Here is a 21,830-nt window from a genome sequence, read left to right on the forward strand (position 1 = left end):
GGGAGAAGCAGTGGACAAGGATGGAGCGATGTAAATACAAAATGTTATTACATGCACTGCAAGTTTGGTTTGTGTTTGTTGAAATAAAATTAATAATTAAAATAAATAAATAAATAAATTTAGCCAGGTCGCAAATGTGCATAAAAAATATATATTGTGACACATATACAAACAGGCGAGGTTTCAATGACTCAGATAAAGCAGGTTCAAACATACGTTTCAATTCAGGGCGGCACAGGAGGTAAATAGATATGATTGAAGGGAAAATTAGAAAAAAGAAAGAAAAAATGCTAAATTAGCTCATTCTCCATTCTATGCATGATTCTACGTACCCACTCTATAGAATAAAACTTGTGCACTGGCCTGTGTAAATTACCAGTGTTTAAACTAGAGTAAGGCAGCACTGTGTATTCTTGTCTCTGCAGGTAACAAGCACAATAAGGGTGCTGTAAGGAAAGCATAAAAAATAGTTTTAGAACTTGATCTGGTTAGAGATCAAAGTGATCTGCTGTTATCTTGTATGTCGTGTATGCTGCTTACCTAGCAACCGCTGAAGCTGGTCTGAGAAGACGCCGCAGGGTGCATGTGCTTCGTCCTTCTAATGTAAATGCTGACGGGATGTTAGGAAGTGGTTACCATGGATACGGCTGGATGCCTGAATAAGGCGACAGCCATATTGGAATGGTATACCCGAATGTCATGGTGAACTAGTAGAGCCCAGATGACAAAATACTGTTATTAGAAAAATTAATAAGTCTGTGTCTAAAATGTAAAACCTACATAACAGATCACGTCTAAAGCAGAGCTACGAAAAATTGATTTAAAAAAAAAAAACACAGAATTAGAAAAATAGTAACTGGATGTCTAAACGTGCCGCTATAATGTCTGGCAGCTAAACAGATCTACAGTGTTGTGTGTAGGTAAAAAAAAGATAAATTAACTGGATGTGAAAATAAAATAAAATAGGGGGATGGCCACAGTGGAACCATCTTGGCTCGGATCGAAAGGAGGAGTACACGATCCCGAGTCTAAGCAACTGGAAAGACAGAAAATGCCATACCCAATTGGTTTCTCTAGTTACAAAGCCGATAAACCATGTAGTGTGATAAGCTAAATAAATTCTGCACGGCCAGTATGCCTCCATGACACGTATCATGGGTGGATCTATAGAAAGGTATGTATGTTATAAGTGGAGTTCAACTAACTTTAAATGAGCCCTGACTGGCTCGTTGTCGTCGGCCCTTAAAGTGACACTCAAGTGGATGTCAAAAAAGCAGGGAACTCTAGAGTGTAAACGGATAGAGGTCCTCAACCTAGTTACCTGAACACTGGTGATGGCACATGTACGGTTGGTGTATTCACATTATTCAGTCTATGTTGCAAGCCTAAGTCTTCAGGGTACAAACCTGAATGCAGCAACGTGAAATACATGGGCACATGTACGGTTGGTGTATTCACATTATTCAGTCTATGTTGCAAGCCTAAGTCTTCAGGGTACAAACCTCAATGCAGCAATGTGAAATACATGGGCACATGTATGGGTGGTGTATTCACATTATTCAGTCTATGTTGAAAGCCTAAGTCTTCAGGGTACAAACCTCAATGCAGCAACGTGAAATACATGATCACCTTATTGACTAAACCACATCAGGCTAAGTACCTAGAGACAGCCTGTCTATATAGCTTAGAGGAATACGTCTATGATTGGGACTGCCAAAGGTTTCTTATAGAAAAAACAGGTTACCAGTAGAACAAACAAATGTGCCATTGTAAGAACTAATGTCAAACACCCAGCTGGGCATGTGTTCTTCACGAAAATTTCCCATTTCAAAACCAATCGCGGTTGAACCTTGTCTGTACAGTAATCGTAGCAGGTGTGGAATGAACCCTATCACAAAAACAGCTAAGATCCAGTTCTTCGTTCATTCCATTAGGTGACAGTGAGTTGAGTCTTTCAATCCAGAAAGCTTCCTTCTGTGCTCGCCATTTCTTAATATCGCGATTAAGACCTTTTGTGTGTATCACTTCCAGTATAAGCAATCAAAGTTGTGTAATTGCATGTCCATTGTCATTAAAATGTCTTGAGACTGCCGAAGTTATGTTCTTATTTCTGATATTGGATTTGTGTTCATTCATCCTGATGCGAACTTTGCGCGACGTCTCACCTACATAGTACTTCCCACAGGGGCATTTGATTGCATAGATAGCGTTTTCTGATAGACATGTGGCGTGTTGTTTCAATTTTATTTTTTCTCCTGTTCGTGGATGTGTAACTATGTCACCTTTAATGACGTTATTGCATTCCCGCAGCTCATGCATGGGTATGTGCCGGGATGTTTGTCTGGTTTGATCAGAGGTGCCTTACCCTTAGTTTTCACAAGCATGTTGCGTAAATTGCTGCTTTTCTGGTATGCGAATACCAGGGGTTGTGGAAATAGTTCTTTAGTTCTTTCATCGCTGGTAAGTATGTTCCATCTATTATGTGTGATGGTTTTAATCTGTCTGCTTTGAATGGAAAATCTGGTTATGAACACTAGTTCAGGGCTGGCACGTTCAGTTTTCTTGGTGAGTATATGTTTTCATTCTTGTGTCAGTTTTGGCTTGAGCCTTGGTGAGATCTGTTTCTGGATAGCCACTCAGTTGTAATTTCTCTTGTAACTTTTGAAGCTGTATTTGGCAGTCCTCTGGGTCGCTAACAATTCTTTTTATTCTCAACATTTTACTGTATGGTATATTGCGTAAGATATTAGGAGGATGAAAACTCATGTGATGCAAGAGGTTGTTGCAATCTATTTGTTTGGTATAAAGAGAGGTATTTATCTCGTTATCAGTGATTATTGTTTGCACATCCAGATAGTGGATGTTAGGATCCCCTATCTCTAGTGTAAATTGAATGCAGTTGTCAATCTCGTTGACCAGAATCACACACACCTGACGGCCCTTTCCCTTGCCCCCAGGGATAAAAGGTGGCACACGAGAGCACCCTACGAGCGAGGCAGACCGCACGACGAGAGAGCTATCCAAGCACGGCAGTTCAAGAGAAGGAGAAAGGCGGCGAGAACCGAAGAGGTGACAAGGAGAGAAGCGACATTGCCCTTTCCTACCCAGACCCACGAAACCTCTGTAGAAGGTAACATAAGACCGCAAAAAATAGCCAGTATGTTTTGCAGCAGATGTCAACGGTACACAAAGCCCTCCTACACTGATAAGCAGGACAGGCAGAGGCGCTTGCTACCATGGTACGTCCTTGATTCCAGAAGCAAGAAAAGCCAAGCGATTCATCACAGCCGGTGAGTTGAGTGGAGAAACCGATAAGAAAACAAACTGTGTTGAACAAAAGTGGCAAATGATAAAATAAAGAAAGTTCAAAGAACTGTTAACATGCAGAGGGGTCTGGCACCACGTCGGTGCTTACTCGAGAGACTCTGGTTGATTCCCCTTTTCGGTGAAACTACCGATACCAGAAGGCCTTAGGAAAGCCGGCAGGAAGCAGTGAAAGTGGTCATAGAGGGGTCTAGCAAAATCCTGTGTACCACTGGAAATCTAAGGGAAGTGAATCCCGCATAGTGAGAAAGCATAAGGAACTAGAATGAACTGAGAGGCTAGCAAACGTGAACCCGACGGAGGGATGACTGCCGAATGGGGTGAATCCTGATGCCCCAAATGAACATTCTGTTGACAAGAGTGAACCCGACGGAGGGATGTCCACAGAGGACTGTTTAAAAAGACATTAAGATTTGTGAAGTGAATGCCATAGATGAAATTGATTTGGGAAAAGCTGTAGTGAACCCAACAGAAGGAGGCAAATATCCAAGAAGGTTCTGAGCCCAGAAGATGGGATCCAGGGGTGAAAAACCATCACCCACCGACACGTGAATGCAACAGATAAAATCTTTTGAATACAAGCCAGAGTGAACCCGATGGAGGGAGGCTGATATTCGAGAGGGGTCTAAGCCCGGAAGAGGGGGGACCAGGGGTGAAGAATCATCATCCTAAAGTGCATTAAGAAAGCTACTTTTTTTTTATTTTGAACATATCAGGCCAACAGAAGCAAGATATTTACCCACCAAAGGTCCTGATACAGCTGAAAACATTTTGTGGATCTGAGCCCGGAAGAGGGGAATACAAGGGTGAAAGGTCATCACTAAAAGTACACACGGAAATGAACTTTTTGTTCGTTATTTTGAACACATCAGGTTCTTGAAGGCAAGAGACTTTCACAGAGGTCCTGATACCTAAGAACGGAACTGTGGTCTCATGCTCGGGAAGCTTGAGCGTGTGCTGTGCTCCAGAATCCCGCTTTGTGCCGTGCTAAAACGTGGGGAAGGGAGACCCCCAGCTACCACATCCTGACTTATCATTTCGGAACACTTCTTTCTTTCTTCTTATGTAACCGTATCCCACATTCTTTTTGTATTTAGCACAGAGATTGCAAAAGGTTTTTCTTAGTATAGGCCTTTTTATTTGACAAGACACCACTAGGACTGCCTTATTATTATTTGATGGTCGTAGCTTGCTCACATCTTAGATTAAGGTTTAGAGTGGGTGTTTTTCCAACCTACCTATACAGTTTAATAAACACCCTTGAACTGTGATCCCTTGCGTCTGTCTTTACTGTTGCCACCATGAGTTCCTTACAAACCCCATTCTTTTTGCTCTGATCCTGTACTGACATTTTGAAGGCAAGTAAAGCCTTCAGCTTCACTTCCATTTTGATCATTGTAATTTGGAAACTAATCAGTCCTTCAGACTATCAGTACTGGGAAACTATGTTTCCCTTTTTAATTATTGTACTTTTTAACATTGCACAAAGCGCCTTACAGTGCAGTGCAATGGGGATACTTTTGTATAACGCTATCTTTTTACACATGGGATTTTTATTACTTTTATATGTGCCTAAAGAGAAGCTGGTGGCAGCAGTTTACATTTTTATTGTTTTTGCTTTATTTGTGGAGTGCAAATTCGACTTTACTGCGATTACATATGGCTACTAAACATGGCTTTTTCCTTAAAATGATCGTGCCAAAAGATGTTGTTCTATGGCCATATTGTAGTTTGGCCCCCTTCCAGCCCTCTCGGATCAGGAAGTTGCTTATGAGGTCATACACTTGTCTGCGAAAGCTGCTGCTTTCGCGGGCTAGTGAGCATCTGTATGTGTGTGGCCCAGGAAGGGGTGTGGAACTGTCTAGTTCCAGGCCACATCCCTGGTGCCAGAAAATCTGGGTATGGGACAAGTGTGAAACCAGTAGTTGTCCCTGACTGGGCAACTACTGGCTGTTTCAATGGTGCAGATTGCTAAACTTTCTGGGCAGCCATTTCTTCAGATCGATGTTGGAGCCAAGAACCCCCTCAGAGAAGAGCAGCCTGCTGATGATCCAAAGGCTACTCCTGAAGTGGTCCAGCATCCCTTCCTGTGTCCATGCCGGTGAAGCCCTTCTCTCCTGCCTGATCTCGGAAGACCCTAAGCAGTGCTTTGGCCCTTGAACTAGTGGGACCAACGAGTCGACACATTTGAGGATCCAGCCCGTCAGAGCCTTCGTAAAGTGTCCCTGGGCTTCCCAGAGAACTGAGCAGCTCTCTCATGGGCTAGTTTGCCAGAACCATCATTGTTCCAAATTGATGTCCAGAATTGTTGGTAGTCGCCAGCCTGTGGCACAAGTAGCCTTCTCCTTTCAGCTTTCCACTTTCAAGGGCACCTGTCCCAGAGCAGCTGCTGGGAATGCGACTGGAAGGACGGCTGTCGTAGCCTGTGTGCAGAGACCGACGCTGGAACTTTGCTTCCTCCAACCTGTGAAATGTCCTGAAGGGGTCTACACTGGTGGATTCTTCATTTCTTTTCTGAAAAGGTTTGCATCTTGCATTTACAGTTAACTCCTGGGCACCTATCACTGGAACTATCAGCGGAAGATCGAGCCCCCAGCATCCCCCACACGATCCACAAAGTCATCTGAGAAAATCACAGTCAGGCGGGTAATTAAGCATCAGCGTGCCTGTCCCCCTTGTCCTCCATAGGATAACATTGGGAACAAATCTCTTTATCTCCTAAGTCCATTTTACTCACCTCTGGTCATAGAACTTCAAATAGTTTGAAACTATCACCAACACAAGCCTGTTGAATCCTACCCGCAGAGACAATATGCTGGTGAAAAACCCTGTATAGCTCCTAAGTCATTTCGGGCATGCATCTTAGCGTTTGGACTTCTTAAGTTAGGATATTGTCTTGTGATTTGATTCCAATCATTTACTGCATCTGAAATACTTAACTGCTTTGCTGCTGAAGGTGACTTATGTATATTTGAACATATGGTGAATTGCATATATGTACGATAATACTACCCATTAGATTCATTTTCCAGTGTATTCATAGGCCTACATTAATAACTCTGTTTTTTTAATTGACTGTCTGAATAGTATTAGTGTGTCCCATACGTTGTGGGCTCATTAAGGGCCCATGATCCCACTCACAATATCCTTAGAAAAAGCCTTGAATGCTCTCCATTGTTACCTTAATTGGGTATTGGGTTTTGGCTAACCGGTCAGAGTCCCCTGTTCACTATAACTTGGGTGGCCTCCTAAAATCTGTACACCAGGCCAGATTCTAGAAATCCATCTCAACAAAGGTAGCCCATGAGAGAGCAGGTCAGTCCACCATTTGGTCCAGAGGCACTTCTGAAGGCTCGGAAGGCACAGATACTCGGGCAGACACCTGGGCTAGTAGGAACTAGTTGTTCCTACCAGCCCAGGGGTCGAAGTACTGACACACGTCTTCTTGAGATCAGGCGGAGGAGCAGGACTTCAATGGGACTTCACAAGAGTTGGAGTTGGTGCTGGTCAGCAGTAGGAGTTGTCCTCGGGGTCATCAGCGGGATGCACTTTTTTTATCAGGAGTCTTGGATCCAACAATAATTTGGAAAGGGTGCAGGATTTTGACTGGTGGTTCGACCAGGTCCACCGATGGTAAGGATCTGCCCCTTTCAAACTGGCAGTGGATAGCCACTGACCATACAATTTGCTCAGCAACAGACATTCAGGCACCAGGATGTGGATGTTCCCCCACATCCAGCCACACACAGCCCACCCCTTAGCCTGTGAAAGCAGCAGATTTCCCAGAGAAAGGGCATTCCATACAAGGCCAAAGAACAATATGGCTAAAGAACAGGCCAAAATCTTGTGGCGCAGCCATCTTAGAATAGTAGCCACTCTTGGTAAGTCATTTGTGGTCATTGCAAAAGTGCACGAGTAAGAACTTCAAAACACGGTACGAAAAAATGTGCTGTCATCCGCCCATCCTAGACACATTTTATTTTTAGAACAAAGGTTATAAAAGAAAAAAAATATAAGGATACTAAATATCCTAACTGCACTTAATTTTAGGGTGATGTGTGCAGTAAAACTACAAGAAATCATAAGGAGAGACATGGGCTCTCAGCACTGATAGTCTTATGGACTGACCAGTCGCCCTATTATAAATTAGCACAATGCATGGGAGGTAAAGCATAACGTTTTACAAAATGTCAAGTCGGGAGTCAAAACAAAGCATGGAAGTATATGGGAGGAAAGCGGCAAAAAGAAAATCTTTTCTGTTTATGTTTGTTTATGTTTATTTGTTTATATTGCACCGGAGCATGCATGCATCAGGGCACAGACATACCGTAGACAAGAACAACCTATTACCAACTAAGCAAACAGTAATGTCTTGAGACATTTCCTAAAGGTGGCATTATTTTCTTCCCTACCCATCTCCACCGGGAGCTTATTCCAAGTCAACCCTACCTGTACCGCAAAAAGAGCATCCATTTCCTCTTACTTGTTTGCATCAAGTCCTTAGACCGGGTGACTTTGGAATGATTTTCCAATACCAGTCATTCTTTTAAGTATTCAGGTGCTTGTCCATATATGCACTTATTTACTTTGGTATTCAGCTTAAAACATATTCTGGCCTCTACTGGGAGCCAATGCAGCTCTCTCCTGTATGTAGACACTGGATCCGATCTCGTGGTGCCTTTGATAATCCGGACTGCATCATTCTGAAGTATCTGGAGTTTTTTGATGCAGCCCTTACTAGCTCCAGCCAGTAACGCACTACAATAATCAAGCCTCAGCATTTTAACAGCTCGGACCAGTGTTGTGCAATTAGCCACAGTTAAATATAGCTTTATTAGCCTGAGCAGCCTTAGATAGTATTGGGATTTGTTGACTACGCTGCTTACATGGGTTTCAGCACCCAGAGATGACTCCAGGATCACTCCCAGGGTTTTCACCCTGGAAACTGTTTTGATGTAGTGTCCTTCTATAGTAAAACCTTTGTACTGATTAGGAAGTTTAGTATGTGCCTGTGCCAAGCCAAAAATAAGAAACTCTGTTTTAGCTGCATGAAGACATAGACCATTAGTTGTTATCCAAATTTGGATTGCCCTATACACTTGTTCTAAATTCTCAAGATCTTTCTCAATTCAATTCTTTAAAGAGCTGGATATCATCAGCTTAGTTTGAAAAAAACGCACGCCTAAGCCATTTAAAGCACCACACAGGGTGCCTGAAACCAGACTGCCTAGGGTGGAGAATCTCCAGACTTTCCACATAGTCCTGAAGCTGTATTGTTGCCAGTTTATCTATCATTTTCAATAGAAAGGGCTCATTTGTTATCAGTCTCAGGTTTGTGCAGGTTTTGTGATCCTGCCCAGGTATTTTAATCAGGGGGGTGACAATCACCTTCTTTAACAAATCTGACAGATGGTTATTTATAAATGTAGCATTAGCAAAATGCAACAAAAAAAAGATGAACATTTCCCAGTGTTCCAAGACAATTCTTGAAGGAATAACGTCCTCCAAACATGTGGTAGGATGCATTATCTTAACAATTTTCTCCAGCCCATCTTTGGAAATAGAGAGACATTAGTATGCTGTGGTAGCCCCGAAATTAAGGGCACCAAACAGGTGAAAGTGTGGCCAGACTATTTTCAATACTAGCCTGCACTGTGCTGATTTTATCAGCAAATGCTCTCTGGACTACCTCACAATGCTCCTGCGTAGGGTCCACTTTTTTAATTTGAGCTTGTGGTTTTTCCAGGTTCTTAAGAATTTCGAATCTTTTTTTGACACATTTTTTGCGTTGAATATTTGCATGTTAAAATAATCTTGTGTGCGTCTGTAGTTTTACCCAGTTTCTTTCTGCTTTCCCTTTTAATTGCTTACATGTAGCCAAATGTGCTGTAAACATTTTTGTCTGTTTTATATTTTGTCGAACACTATTGTGGAAGGAGTGGCGAAGAGGGTCAGATACCGCAACGCACTATGGGATGCAGCACCCAGAACATCCTGGGGAGAATCTCTTAGTCTACCACAACCATACCCATGAGCTTGGCAGGGACTTCTCACAAGGGTCTAACTGTTAGCATGACCCCATTAAGGAGATCAGTCCAGGGTGACACTGGAGTAACATCTGATGAGAATTAGACCCCCACAGGATTGATTCCCAAATTCATGATTCCAATTCTGGAAGGGAAGTGTCTGAATTTTTTATTCACAAGTTTTGGGACTCACAAACCTGAAATCCCTACTTGCACATACAATACCCCACAGGTTCAGAAAACATAAGGGAAGAATGACATTGCCTGCAGGCCACCATGTAATTCGCTTTCATTGCATGTATGGTCTGAAAAAGGGTTCAGTCCACAATGAGTAGAAGGGCAGAACTTGTGACATGATCATCAAGGAACGGCCACCCAGAAGGAAACGCGGCTCAAACCCAAACCCAGCATGCTGAATACAAAGACTTCAAATGTGTAACTCAAATACCAATCTTGAAAGTGGGATCGAGAGAGCATAACAGGCTAGAAGAGGATCCAGGTAGTGTGGGAGTTTGGAGGAAGCCGAGGTAAGGACGGAGTGTGCTTGAAATGAGGAAAAGACTAATTTAGAAGTGGCGGCTGAAGGAGAAGTGGTGACAAAGGAGGAGGTGGTAAATGGCAGTTAATGAGAAGGAAAGGCTTGGTAGTAGAAAGGAGGAGGTGGAGAATTTCAGAAAAAGAGAGAGAGCGAAAACGCCAAGATCGGTGACCGAGGAAGAGAGAGACCCCATAGACCAGGGAAACAGGGGGAAAGAGAATGAGCCCCAGAGGCCAGGGAGAGCCTGCCCCAGAGGCTGGTGGGAGAGAAATACCCGAGGGGCCGGGGAGAGAAAAGCCCCAAAAGGCGCCAGGGAGAGAAAATCCCCAGAGGTCGGGGAGAGAAAGGCCCCAGAGGTCAAAGAGAACACAACTTCGGGAGGTTGGAAAGAGAGGATCTCGGGAGCCTCAAGAAAGAACGGAAGGTGGAGAACCCCAAGACATGGAGGAAGTTGAAGACAATACTGGAGAAGTAGTCAACTACAGAGAAGAGAGGACACATGAGTATCCCACAAACATAAGGAGGTGGTGAGACTATGGCACATCGACAAAATACTTTCACAATGATGACATTCTAGAATGAAGGTTTAAAACAAACTGTCCAGTAGAGTTGGTAAATAAATACAGTGCAGCATGTGCAGTCAAAACACTCTGTGTATTTGAATTGCTAATGCAAACATCCGATCCTAAAACAAATCATACCTACATGTTAAATAACTGCCATACCTGCTGCTCCGCAATCAGGGATGTCTTGAGGCTTTGCATTTCTTCATTCATTGTTTTTTCTTGACTTTCAAGTTGTTGTAAAAATGAAACTTTTTCTTCCTCAAGCTTTCGCTGAAGTTCTGACACCAAGCTTGCGGGATCCTCATTAAATGATTCATTTGAGTGTCTTAAAATGCAAATAATGTAAGAGTTAAAATATATAAATGCTGAGACATCCAGATTTACCCAGATGTGTAAAGTCTAAAACAAAGGAAGATTATTCTCAGAATGACACATTATGACACAATAGGATTTTCTTTTGTTAAGCAAGCCATTTATGTTCAAATATTACATACATATTGTTTTCAGTCACACAAACAAACTTGTTATCAACTTGTAAGCAAAAAGATGTCCATAATACTAAGAAGCAGAAAAAGAAAATAGTGTGTAATGGCATAAAATCAGAAATAAACAACTTTTTTGCACAAACAATTATTACATTTAAAATTCTTCATACCACCAATGGTGGCAGGTCCACAACATTACACAGTGGATTAGCTTTCAAATACATGAATCAGCCAAATTCTAGCCATTATTCAATAGTATGGAAGAAACATAGCCAAAAATTTTAAATCACTGAATGTACATAAAGTTTTAAATAATAGACACGTTTGAAAAGATGGGCACCCGTCTTTCCCAAAAAAATCCACTTGCACGACAATTATTCAAAAGGTTATTTTACAATGCTGGATTTAACAAGATGGTATGCACGCCGTCATCCTATTTGTTTATGCATTTCCCAGGAGATTAATGTACTTTAAGAATGAGTAACATAGCTACCAACAATTACTGACCTCCATCAGTTGACAGTGATCGTTTCCACATGTCAGAAAATCCAGGTTGGAGGGGGTTTATAAGAAAAGGTAAACTGTATCACCTTAGAGGGTGGAACAAATGGCAGAGGGGCTAGTTTTCGTGGCCAAGTATGCCAGAGATGACTGCCCAGTGGAAAAGAATGTTAAGGTGTCCCCGCGACAGGGAATGTACGACTCTGGGTGCCTTTTCTGAGGTGCAAGTAGGCTCCCTGGTCCACCCAACTTCCACACGCCACAACTCTCAAGGAGACCTGCTCCCCCCCCATAGCGAAAGAATGCTAGGAAAATAATTTGAGGGGCTGTGCTGCTCGAGAGGTGCTGGAGAGCTCTCCAGATGCTGGAGAAGTCCTAGCCCATTTACCAATTAGAATAGACCTAGCAACCGAAACTGGGTGGTATGTGAGCCTCATTTTATTAAAGATGCTTTTCAGGGTGATCTGGTCACGTCCTTATTTGGGCTTGGCAACCCAACGGAATGGGACAAAGGGACAGTGGGCCTCATCACGACTTGGGCGGTATTAGCCCTACCGCCGAACTCCCCGGCGCTAATAGCGCCGGATCATGAGTCTGGCGATAATGTCAATCCCCATTGAGCCCATTCGGGAATGCCCCATTCCCCATTGGGCTCAATGGGCAAATTTTGCGCTAATACCGCAAATTTTCGGCCCAGAGCTGGGGAGAAATCCGCCGAAGTCCTGCTTTGGCGGACCCTTAAATCCGGCGGTAATAGCGCTATCGCCGGATTTAAGGGTTACCGCCAAAGTCGTGATGAGGCCCATTGTCTGCAGACTCTATGATAGTTGTTTAACACATGGAGCTAAAAGGGTCTACAGGGTGCAGAAAGCATTTGCATGGGCCACCAATAGACCAGGATTCTACTTCCATAACCTGATACAAATTACGTGGTTCATGCTATATCACTTTATCTCCTTCTCATTCAAATTAAAAATATATGCAGTTAAATTTAAAAGCTTTTAAATAATCTGTACCATGTTCATCTATGACAGTTCCATTTAGCCATCACTTCCCCAACACAACCTAGGTTTCTGCAATCTGATCACTACTGGCCCACGCACATTATACCAGTCTATGCATACCATCACGTGACCGATATCCTTCTCCTTCATCTGTTAGCCCTTTCTTGATGTTTTGTCTTACATATATATTAAATGATGTGGCTAAAACCAATAATTAATGCAGAAGACACGATTGTCTTAAACTATGGGTGTTAAAATTACTGGTTTTAAAATTCCCCAATCCCAGAGTCCTTAGGACACCTTCAGCATACGGTCCTGTTACACTAACGTTTGAAAGAAAGACTCTGTGGTGACTGCTGGCATAGCCTAACCAATCTAATCGCTACAGCTCAGAATTGATGACATAAAAAATGAAATCATAGCTGTTTTCATGCTTCTTATCAAACTTTACCCACTACCCTATGATAGTCATCTAGCCCAGGGTAAACACTTCAAGTTGGAAGCTACTTGCCAGCCATAAACATCACTCGATACCCTGATAACACAGAGCATACCATTTCTTCCTCGTCAAGAGTTCATTATCACTAGCCAATTTCTTAGGGCAAGTGCAAATTTTGCACGCTGCCTGTCTCTTGAAGCCATGTAAGATGTACTCTGATGTATCCAGTTTGTTCACCTCTGCTTGAGGGTATGATTCATGGAACTATGTTTACACAACAGCAGCAATAAATGTGCGGATATGCAGCTGCTTCATTACTAGGACAGATTTGAAAGTGGTTTTGGAATAAATTGAAAACACAAAACAAAGGTTCATCTAGAGAAAAAAAAGAGAACACGTTTAATGTTTACTCCCTGAAGCAAGGTTAATGTAGGCCTTCCTCTTGAGCAATGTTATAATTTTTACATATTGTTATGAATTCTGCAGAGTCCTTGTTAGGCAGAAACCTGTGCAGTTCCCTTAGGGACCACTGCAAAAGATTTAAGACTACAGGTGTTAGCAGTAAACCCACTTGGTAGCAGTCTGTACCACCCAGATTTACCTGGTAGCTGTGGCTGAGCAGTCAGACTTCCCTCAAGAAGAGTTAGGCATTATGCAAAGTATACTCAATAGGCACTCAGATACAATAATACAAGCAAACACTGACCAGAGCTTTGGTATCAAAGTATATAATTATTTATTTAAAAACACACAGTTGAAGCACTCTAAACACAATTACTATTAGGGAATATATACCCCTTTTTCCCTATTAGAAAAATCACAGTAAAACACCACTTATTTTCATACAGAGGTGAGCGCTTGACTAGATTGCACTCTAATAAGTTTGTGAAAAAGGGAGGGAAAAAGACAGAATATGAAGGGTTACACCACTCTACGATTCAGGAACACTATTAGCAAGACAGAGAGCAAAAAGTCACTGGTGAGCCAAAGTCCAAAGGCTGGGCCCACTTTTAGAGAGAGCAGAGCACAAATGCGCCCAAGATCACACAGTTACACTAGGCTTAGAAAGTCTTGCAGAGGGTTCAGAAACGAGTTTAGAGAGGCTTAGAAAATTTTAGCCAGGGTGTCCCAGGCTAACCCAGGTTCGAAAGCCGGGGGCTAAATCTACCCCGTAACAGTCGGATGCAAGGGAAGCCCGGCGGGACACAGTACCTTAAGTGGGAAGGATCCTCCAGCGGTGGCAGTTGTTCCTGGTAGTGGGTGCAAGTTGCGTCATCGTCCAGGGGAAGAGAAGCTCTCGACTTGGAGGAAAGATGAAGGTGGTTGCACTACCAGGGCAGAAACCAGCCGCAGAGTTTTCCGGTTAAAGGTGGTACCTTTGTCTTGCGGTCGTGGTAAAACGTGGTATCCCGGTTGCCGGGGTGCTTGGCACGGGCAAGGCGGCCACGAGATACGTCGGGAAAGCGAAAAGACGGTGAAACTGGTTATCCCCACCAGTCAAAGGAAGAAGACTCTCCGGCGGGAGATCTCCTCTGTCTTTGGGAAAAAGTGGAGAGACGGTCCAGCAGGGCTCCACCGGTCGTGGTGTCGTGGCAGGTCGGCTCAGCTTCTCCCTCGTCGGATTCTTAGGTCCTGTGGCGACTTCTGAAGTTCCAGTCCCTAAAGCCCTGCTTTTATGCAGCAAACCCCCATTCTCAGCCTAGCTGTCACTCAAACATGCTAAATGGTGAGCCGGCCGGCTCACCACTTGGGCCAAATAGGACGGAGTGCGATTTGAGTTGCCTAGGTAACTCAGTCCAGGGTGCCTAAATTCCCCTCCACCCCTCCTAAGTACCCCAGACATAGTGGCACCACTTTGGAGGGCTTCTGTGGAGAAGCCCGCCAAAAAGTGGAACAAAGGGCTCAACTTGGGTTGGAGTCACAGAAGAGAACTCAAACGCCATTTTAGAATCAAGTTTTGGCAAAAAATACCAACCGGAGAATTAATATTAATTAAATAAACCGGCGGTATGTTCGAGGCTACCGTAAATAATTAAATAAAGATAGTAGCCTAAAACAATGGGAAATCCCATAAGAAAATATTCGCGGTTGAATATAAAAAGTAGTATTCCCTGCCACCAGCCAAAACTCGATCAGGGGGGACGGAGACGTGCCCCCTCGACTAACAGACCGTGGGGCAATCGAATTGCCCCAGCCAGTACGTCCACAATATGATGGTTTGTACTGGTTCTGTTCAGAATTTAAGACTAGTAAAGTCAATGGTGACTTTACATGCCCTGGGAGACAGTAGTCAGTCCCAGGGTATGGAGTCTATACTGGGGGGTCACTATGACACCCCTGTGTTACTGCACGGAGGGTGCTGTGTAACACACATCACCAAAACACATGAAACCCTATGGAGTAAAAGACCCCATAGCCCATTAAACACATCTAGATTCAAAGAAACACACTCAAATCATGTCCAAGAGTGAGGGTAAAAGAGTCTCACTCTTGGCAGGAGAAGAAAATAAACCCCAAACATCCAGCAAAGCTGCTGGGGGACTCACTAGGTTAGGAAATTCAGCCTAAACAGAGTATTCTCCCTAACAGTCCTCACAGAATCTTGGCCTAAAATCTCCTCCCAGCGGGACAGGGGAAGGAAGCTGCTCTTTGTTCCTAATCCTGGGGGTAGTATTAGCCGGGTGGATTACCTGGGTGGCGAAGGTCACCAAGGAAATAGGATGACTGTTAGGAGAGACGCAGTATTCATCCTCTTCGGAGGGTGAGACTTCCAGAATACTGGAATACCTGATGGCTTGTTGTCAGAATAAGGCTTCCCTTGCCAAAATTACCCAAATTGTTAGCAGTGAAAACCCTTATAGTCAACATTGGAATGATATGCAAGGATCAGAGTACCAATACCATTGACTCTGATAGGTATGATTCCCCGAAGGTTTAAGCTATGAAATCAAGACCCAACAATTAATTCCTCTGACTCCCTCCCCTGAAGGTTTATTCTATAACAGAGTGAACTAAAAAAGGTTAAAATTGAGACCTTTGATATAAAAAGGAACCAGAACATTCGGAACTTTAAGTTCCATAATGCGCTAGGTACTGGAACGAGGAAGAGGGGCTCAGAGGCACAGAACTGCAGTGTAGTGGTTCTAATGGCTCACACCTGAGTGGGACTTTTGAATATTTAAAGCCCCTTCAGGTGTTATAAGAAGAAGTAGAGGAGTAGCCAGCAGCAGTGTATGCAACAGAGACAGAGAAATAAGATGCCATTGCCGACAGTGTTTGTAGGAGATTATGGCACAGTGAGAGTCAGAGAAGCCGGAGAGCTGAAGTCGCACAGCGGGAAGCAGTGCTGGGATACGCTGTCCAGTGGTAGAGAGAGACTCTTCTTATCCTATGCCATATTCTTGTGGCTGGAGAGCACTAGAGTATGTGAGGAGCAAGACAGGCTCCCTTTGCGAAAGGCATGGACCGAGAGAGTACCAGAGCAGCTAGAAGTCCAGGAGCCAACAGAAAAGGCAGAAGTGGCAGCAGCAGCAAGTCGAGCCGACGCGCAGGGAGATACCAGTGAGTTGGCCTATGTTCGGTGACCCCGGGCCACTACGCAGTAGACAGCTGGCTGCTCGCAGGTATTTTGAATAGCCGAACAAATGAAAGAAAGCCTTGCTGGCCTGATACTAAAATTGAAAGAAAGAGAAAGTTTGCAACCATCATTGCCAAAGTAAAGAGGGGGCATTATTGAACCAAGATGGCAACCATTATTGCCAAAGTAAAGAGAGGGCAATAATTAAGAAAAACTGCAATCATCATTGCCAAAGTAAAGAGAGGGCAATAATTAAGAAAAACTGCAATCATCATTGCCAAAGTAAAGAAGAGGCAATATTTGAGCAAAACAACAACCAGCAGTGCCTAAACCAAAACCAAAGAATTGCAATTATAAGGGGAAACAGTTTTTTTTAAAGAGAGAAACTGGAATAGGGGACGTTATCAGCAGTTGACCGGTGTGACAGTAGGAACCCAGAGGTGGCAGTAGAGGCACCATCATTGTAGAGAGTATCAAAGGGGAGAGGAACATAACCTGCATTGCATGTGGCAAAAAAACACGTGGAATAAATAAAATAGCATCAATGTGTATTGTATCCTGATGGAAGACATTGTGAATTACACGGTTGTTGAAAGTTAGACTTTCTAAAATTAGAAGCAACCCTCATCACAGAGTACTTGTATAACGGTAGGAGCTTTTGTCTGGCAGGTGAGTATACCAGGAAATGGATTATTAGTGGTAGCCCTGGCAGGTTAGTGAACCAGGAAGAAGATATTGAAGTACTGCATTGTGGTTGAAGGTTGTGGTAGAAAGTGGCAAGGCCACTAATCTCTTTATGGTGAACTGTGGTAGAACCATCCTGGCAAATTACTATTGTTTATAAAGAAGACATGTGGATTTAGTTCTTTAAACAGGAGAAGTGTATTGAACATTTACTCTAAGTGCGACGGCCAACACTTTTTGGTTTTGTGGAAACTATTGATATCATTTTGAAGAGTGGAAAACTGTGTTTAGCAAAAAGCAATCCAAGTGGCAAGTGAAAGACTCATGGAGTGAAAGGAACTTTGTGTTGCCTTTGGAATGGAACGTGGCTATTGAAAAGAATTTTATTGATTGGAACTTTGATTCGGAAAATCTTCCATTAATCCTGGGGAAGGGGATTCCACCCTGGTTATAAGGATGAACAAGTTACTTTCTTACCTGTAACGTTCTTTCGATGGGATGGTCCGACGACGTATTCCATATCTATGACAGGTAATCACCATAGGTGTGCTGCTTCGGAAACTTTTTTCGGCGTCTGCGTCCTGCGTCAATGACGTCGATGCGCAGTCATCGAGGACCTCCTCCGAAGTCCGACGTCATCCGATGTGATAAGTAGGACGCACGACGCCCGTAGCCTCAGTTGTAGTTGTAGTTTTTTCCCCCAGAACGTGTGACATTAGACAACTGCCAGTCAGACACAAAGCCTTGCGGAACGTAAGCTGCAATCGCAAAAGAAATTCTGCAGCGGGGAAGGCAGGGAGCGAGCGATATGGAATACGTTGTCGGATCATCCCATCGAAAGAACGTTACCAGGTAAGAAAGTAACTTGTTCTTCGAGGGGTTTGGGTCCTCCGATGTATTCCATATCTATGACAGACTCCCAAAGCAGTACCAGAGCAAGGAGGAGGGAAAGAATTTAGAATCCAAATTTAGAATTGCCAATCAAATAGCAGAGCAAAGGACCGCCTTGCCAAAGGCCAGATCCTGTCCTCGGATGGAATCGAGGGAATAGTGACGTACAAACTTATGTACAGAAGCCCAGGTGGCTGCATCACAGATGTTGCGAATAGCAACACCCCTCTGCAGGGCAGTAGATGCAGCCATACCCCTGGTAAAATGGGCCCGCAAGCCAGCCAGCGGGTCCTTACCCGCCAAGCGGTAACACTCCGAGATGGCCAAAATAATCCACTGAGACAAAGTCTGTTTCGTCACAGCCTGTCCCAAACGCTTTCCAGCGTAACCAATAAAGAGTTGATCGTCCACTCTGACCCGGGACATGCGTGAAACATAAAAGCTTAAAGCTCTCATAGGATCAAGCCTATGGAGCCTCTCCTCTTCCTTACCAGGATGCGGAGGAGGATAGAATGCCGGAAGAACCACCTTCTGGGCCAAATGAAATTCCGAAACCACCTTCGGAAGAAAAGAAGGATGAACTCTAAGGACAACCCTGTCCTTGTGAAATACAGTGAAGGGTGGCTTAACTGAAAGTGCCTGTAACTCACTCACTCTGCAAGCGGAAGTAACCGCAACCAAAAACACAGTTTTCAGAGTTAACAGCCTCAAAGGGCAGGAATGCAAAGGCTCAAACGGAGCACCCATAAGGAACTTAAGAACAAGTTTTAAATCCCAACCGGGCACCAGGAAAGGTGACGGAGGGAACACATTAATGAGCCCTTTCAGTAACTGTGAAATTAAAGGGATTTTAAAGTAGGAACACACTCTTCAGACGAGCGCTTAAAGGTGGACAGTGCCGCCAGGTAACCTTTAATGGTACCCACTTGCAAGCCCCTGTGGGCCAAAGAAAGTAATAAGGACAGAACCATGGGGATGTCACATGCAAAAGGATCCACATTCTGAACTCTGCACCAGTCGCAGAACTTACGCCAACGGCAACGGTACAGAGACTTTGTAGCTGGCCGTCGGACCGAGAGCAACACCTCCATCACGTCTTCAGCGAGGTCCCAATCCTTATACCTCAACCTTTCAGAAGCCAAGCGTGAAGGTTGAGGGATCTGACCTCTGGATGGAGTACCTGACCCCCCTCCCGTGAGAGCAGATCGTCTTGGTAGGGAAGACGACGTGGAGGGCAGATGGACAAGTCGAGAAGGTCCGGGTACCACGTCCTCGGAGCCCACACCGGAGCAATGAGGATCATCCGGGACCGAACTTCCGTAACCTCCTCAGCACTTGCGGGATGACGGGGACTGGAGGAAACGCGTACAGCAGCGGGAATGACCACTCCACCACGAACGCATCTCCTAAGGCTCCTTTTGGAGGAAATCCCGCGAGCAGAACCTCTCGCACTTCCGGTTGACACTGGAGGCAAAGAGATCCACTTGAGGGGTCCCCCAAAGGGCGAAGATCTCCAGGAGAATCTCCTGAGCCAACTCCCACTCGTGGGAGATCGTGCTCTGCCTGCTCAGAGCATCCGCCGTCACGTTTTCGTCTCCGGCAGGATGAACTGCCGAGATCGAAACTTCCTGCTGGATGGCCCAGAACTCGAGCTGCATCGCCTCCCTGCACAGAGGAAGTGACCCTGCCCCCCCCCCTTTTAGTTGAGGTAGTGCATGGCCACTGTGTTGTCCGTCAGTATCAGGACATTCTTTCCTCGCACAGTCGGCAGAAAAGCCTTCAGGGCTAGCCTGACGGCCCTCAGCTCCAACAGATTGATATGGAGTCTGGACTCCGACGGAGACCAACGACCGCTGACTGTCAGCTCGTTGGCATGAGCTCCCCAACCCGTGAGGGATGCATCCGTCACGATCGTCACCTCCGGCCAGGGAAGCCAAAATGGAGCCCCCTTCATCAAGTTGCCTTCGACGGCCCACCACAGAAGGTCCTGGGCGACCGAGGGCGGCACCTGAACCGGGTCCGACATCCTGTCGGAGGACTGCGACCATTGCATCTTGAGTGCCCACTGCAAAGATCTCATCCGCAGGCGAGCCTCTGGCACCAGAAGAATGCAGGATGCCATGAGGCCGAGCAACCTCAAGAACTCGAATGCTGGGAGCGTCTGGGCATGCTGAAACTTGTGCACCATCTGCTGAATGTGAAGAGCCCTCACCTGGGGAGGAAAACACTGTCCAGGGAAGTGTCGAGCACTGCTCCGATGTACTGGAGCCGCTGTGTTGGCGTCAAATGAAACTTCTTTAAATTGAGGGAGAAGCCCAGCGTGTGAAGGGAGTGGCAGGTGACGGACAGATGATCCAGGACTTGCTCGGGAGAGCTCCCCCTGATCAACCAATCGTCCAGGTAGGGGTAGACGTGAATCCCCCCCTTGCCTGAGATGCGCTGCCACCACCACCATGAGCTTGGTGAAAACCCTCGGGGCGGAGGTCAATCCGAACGGCAGCACCCGAAACTGAAAGTGCGAGTCGCCAACCGTGAACCTCAGGTACTTCTTGTGCTTGGGATGGATCGGCACATGGAAGTAAGCATCCTTGAGGTCGAGAGACAGCAACCAGTCCTGAAGCTGAAGGGTCTGGAGGACTTGAGAGAGAGTAACCATCTTGAACTTGTCCTTCCTGAGGAGTTTGTTCAAACCGCACAAGTCCATGATGGGTCTCAATCCCCCGTCTTTCTTTGAAATCAAAAAATAAGGGGAATACCATCCCTTGTTCCTCTCTGCTACAGGCACCAGTTCTATGGCGCCTTTCTCCAGCAGGGCTTGAATTTCCTGCGCAAGGAGCGGATCCGGACTCTGCAAAGAGAGGTTCCCCGGTGGATTGTCGTGAGGCCTCTGCCGAAAGGGAAGACAATAACCGTGGGTTATGATCTCCAGAACCCACACATCTGAAGTAATGGCACGCCACTCTACAAGATGCTGCGCCAGCCTTCCCCCAACCGGCGAGCCATGGGACATGGCCTCATGACTGAGTAGTAGCGGCTGCGGCGTTACCTGAGGGCAAAGAGGCAACTGCCCGAGCGGCCTTGGCACCACGGGTACCCTGTTGTCCACCTCTGGTACCCCTGCGTTGGCCTCTTTGACTGCCAGCTCCTCTCGCTTTACTGAAGGACGAGTAATAGCTAAAGGAACCACCCCTCCATTGCTGTCCCCTAGGACGAAAAGGCGGAGGTTGGTGAACTGAAGCGCCCAACGACTTTGCTGCAGCTTTGGAGGTCTGCAACCTCTCAAGGCTCTCGTCAATCTTGCTGCCAAAAAGGTGTTCACCATCAAAGGGCATGTTGAGGAGCCGGGACTGCACATCAGGAGCAAACCCCGACTTCCGCAACCACGCAAACCTGCGTGTATCACGGTGCTCGCCGCCATGGACCTGCTGACGCATTCAGCCATGTCCAAACCCGACTGAACGGACTCACACATGGCATCCTTACCATCCTGGACCATAGCACGGAAACCATCCCGTTCGTCCCCTTCGGGAATATGTTCAGCTGCTAACGCAACACAGTTCCACAGAGTGTGTGTGAAACGAGACAAGGCACAAATGGAGTTGGCCGCCTGAAGCGCCATACCACCAGATTAAAACACTTTCTTCGCCCAGCCATCAAAACGTTTGTCGTCCCTATCAGGAGGGATGGTAGGGTACGACGCCTGCTTTGCCGGGGCAGTGGCCGCCTACACCACCAAACTCTCCGGAGTGGGGTGCCTGGTCAAGTAGCAGGGGTCACTACTGGCTGGACGGTATT

At 45.4% G+C, this 21,830-nt stretch overlaps 1 protein-coding gene across 3 annotated transcripts in view; it reads right to left on the bottom strand.

Annotated features, from left to right (window-relative positions):
* Window positions 1–21,830, bottom strand: part of RB1CC1 (RB1 inducible coiled-coil 1) — a 1,537,866-nt gene that overhangs the window by 602,866 nt on the left and 913,170 nt on the right. For all 3 annotated transcript variants that reach the window (XM_069621043.1, XM_069621041.1, XM_069621042.1), the window contains exon 15: window positions 10,614–10,779. In XM_069621043.1, the coding sequence (XP_069477144.1) occupies window positions 10,614–10,779 (166 nt within the window). The remainder of the gene's footprint in view (window positions 1–10,613; window positions 10,780–21,830) is intronic.

This window comes from Ambystoma mexicanum, chromosome 5q (genome assembly GCF_040938575.1).
Source record: "Ambystoma mexicanum isolate Mex_15411 chromosome 5q, UKY_AmexF1_1, whole genome shotgun sequence".
NCBI classification, from domain to species: domain Eukaryota; kingdom Metazoa; phylum Chordata; class Amphibia; order Caudata; family Ambystomatidae; genus Ambystoma; species Ambystoma mexicanum.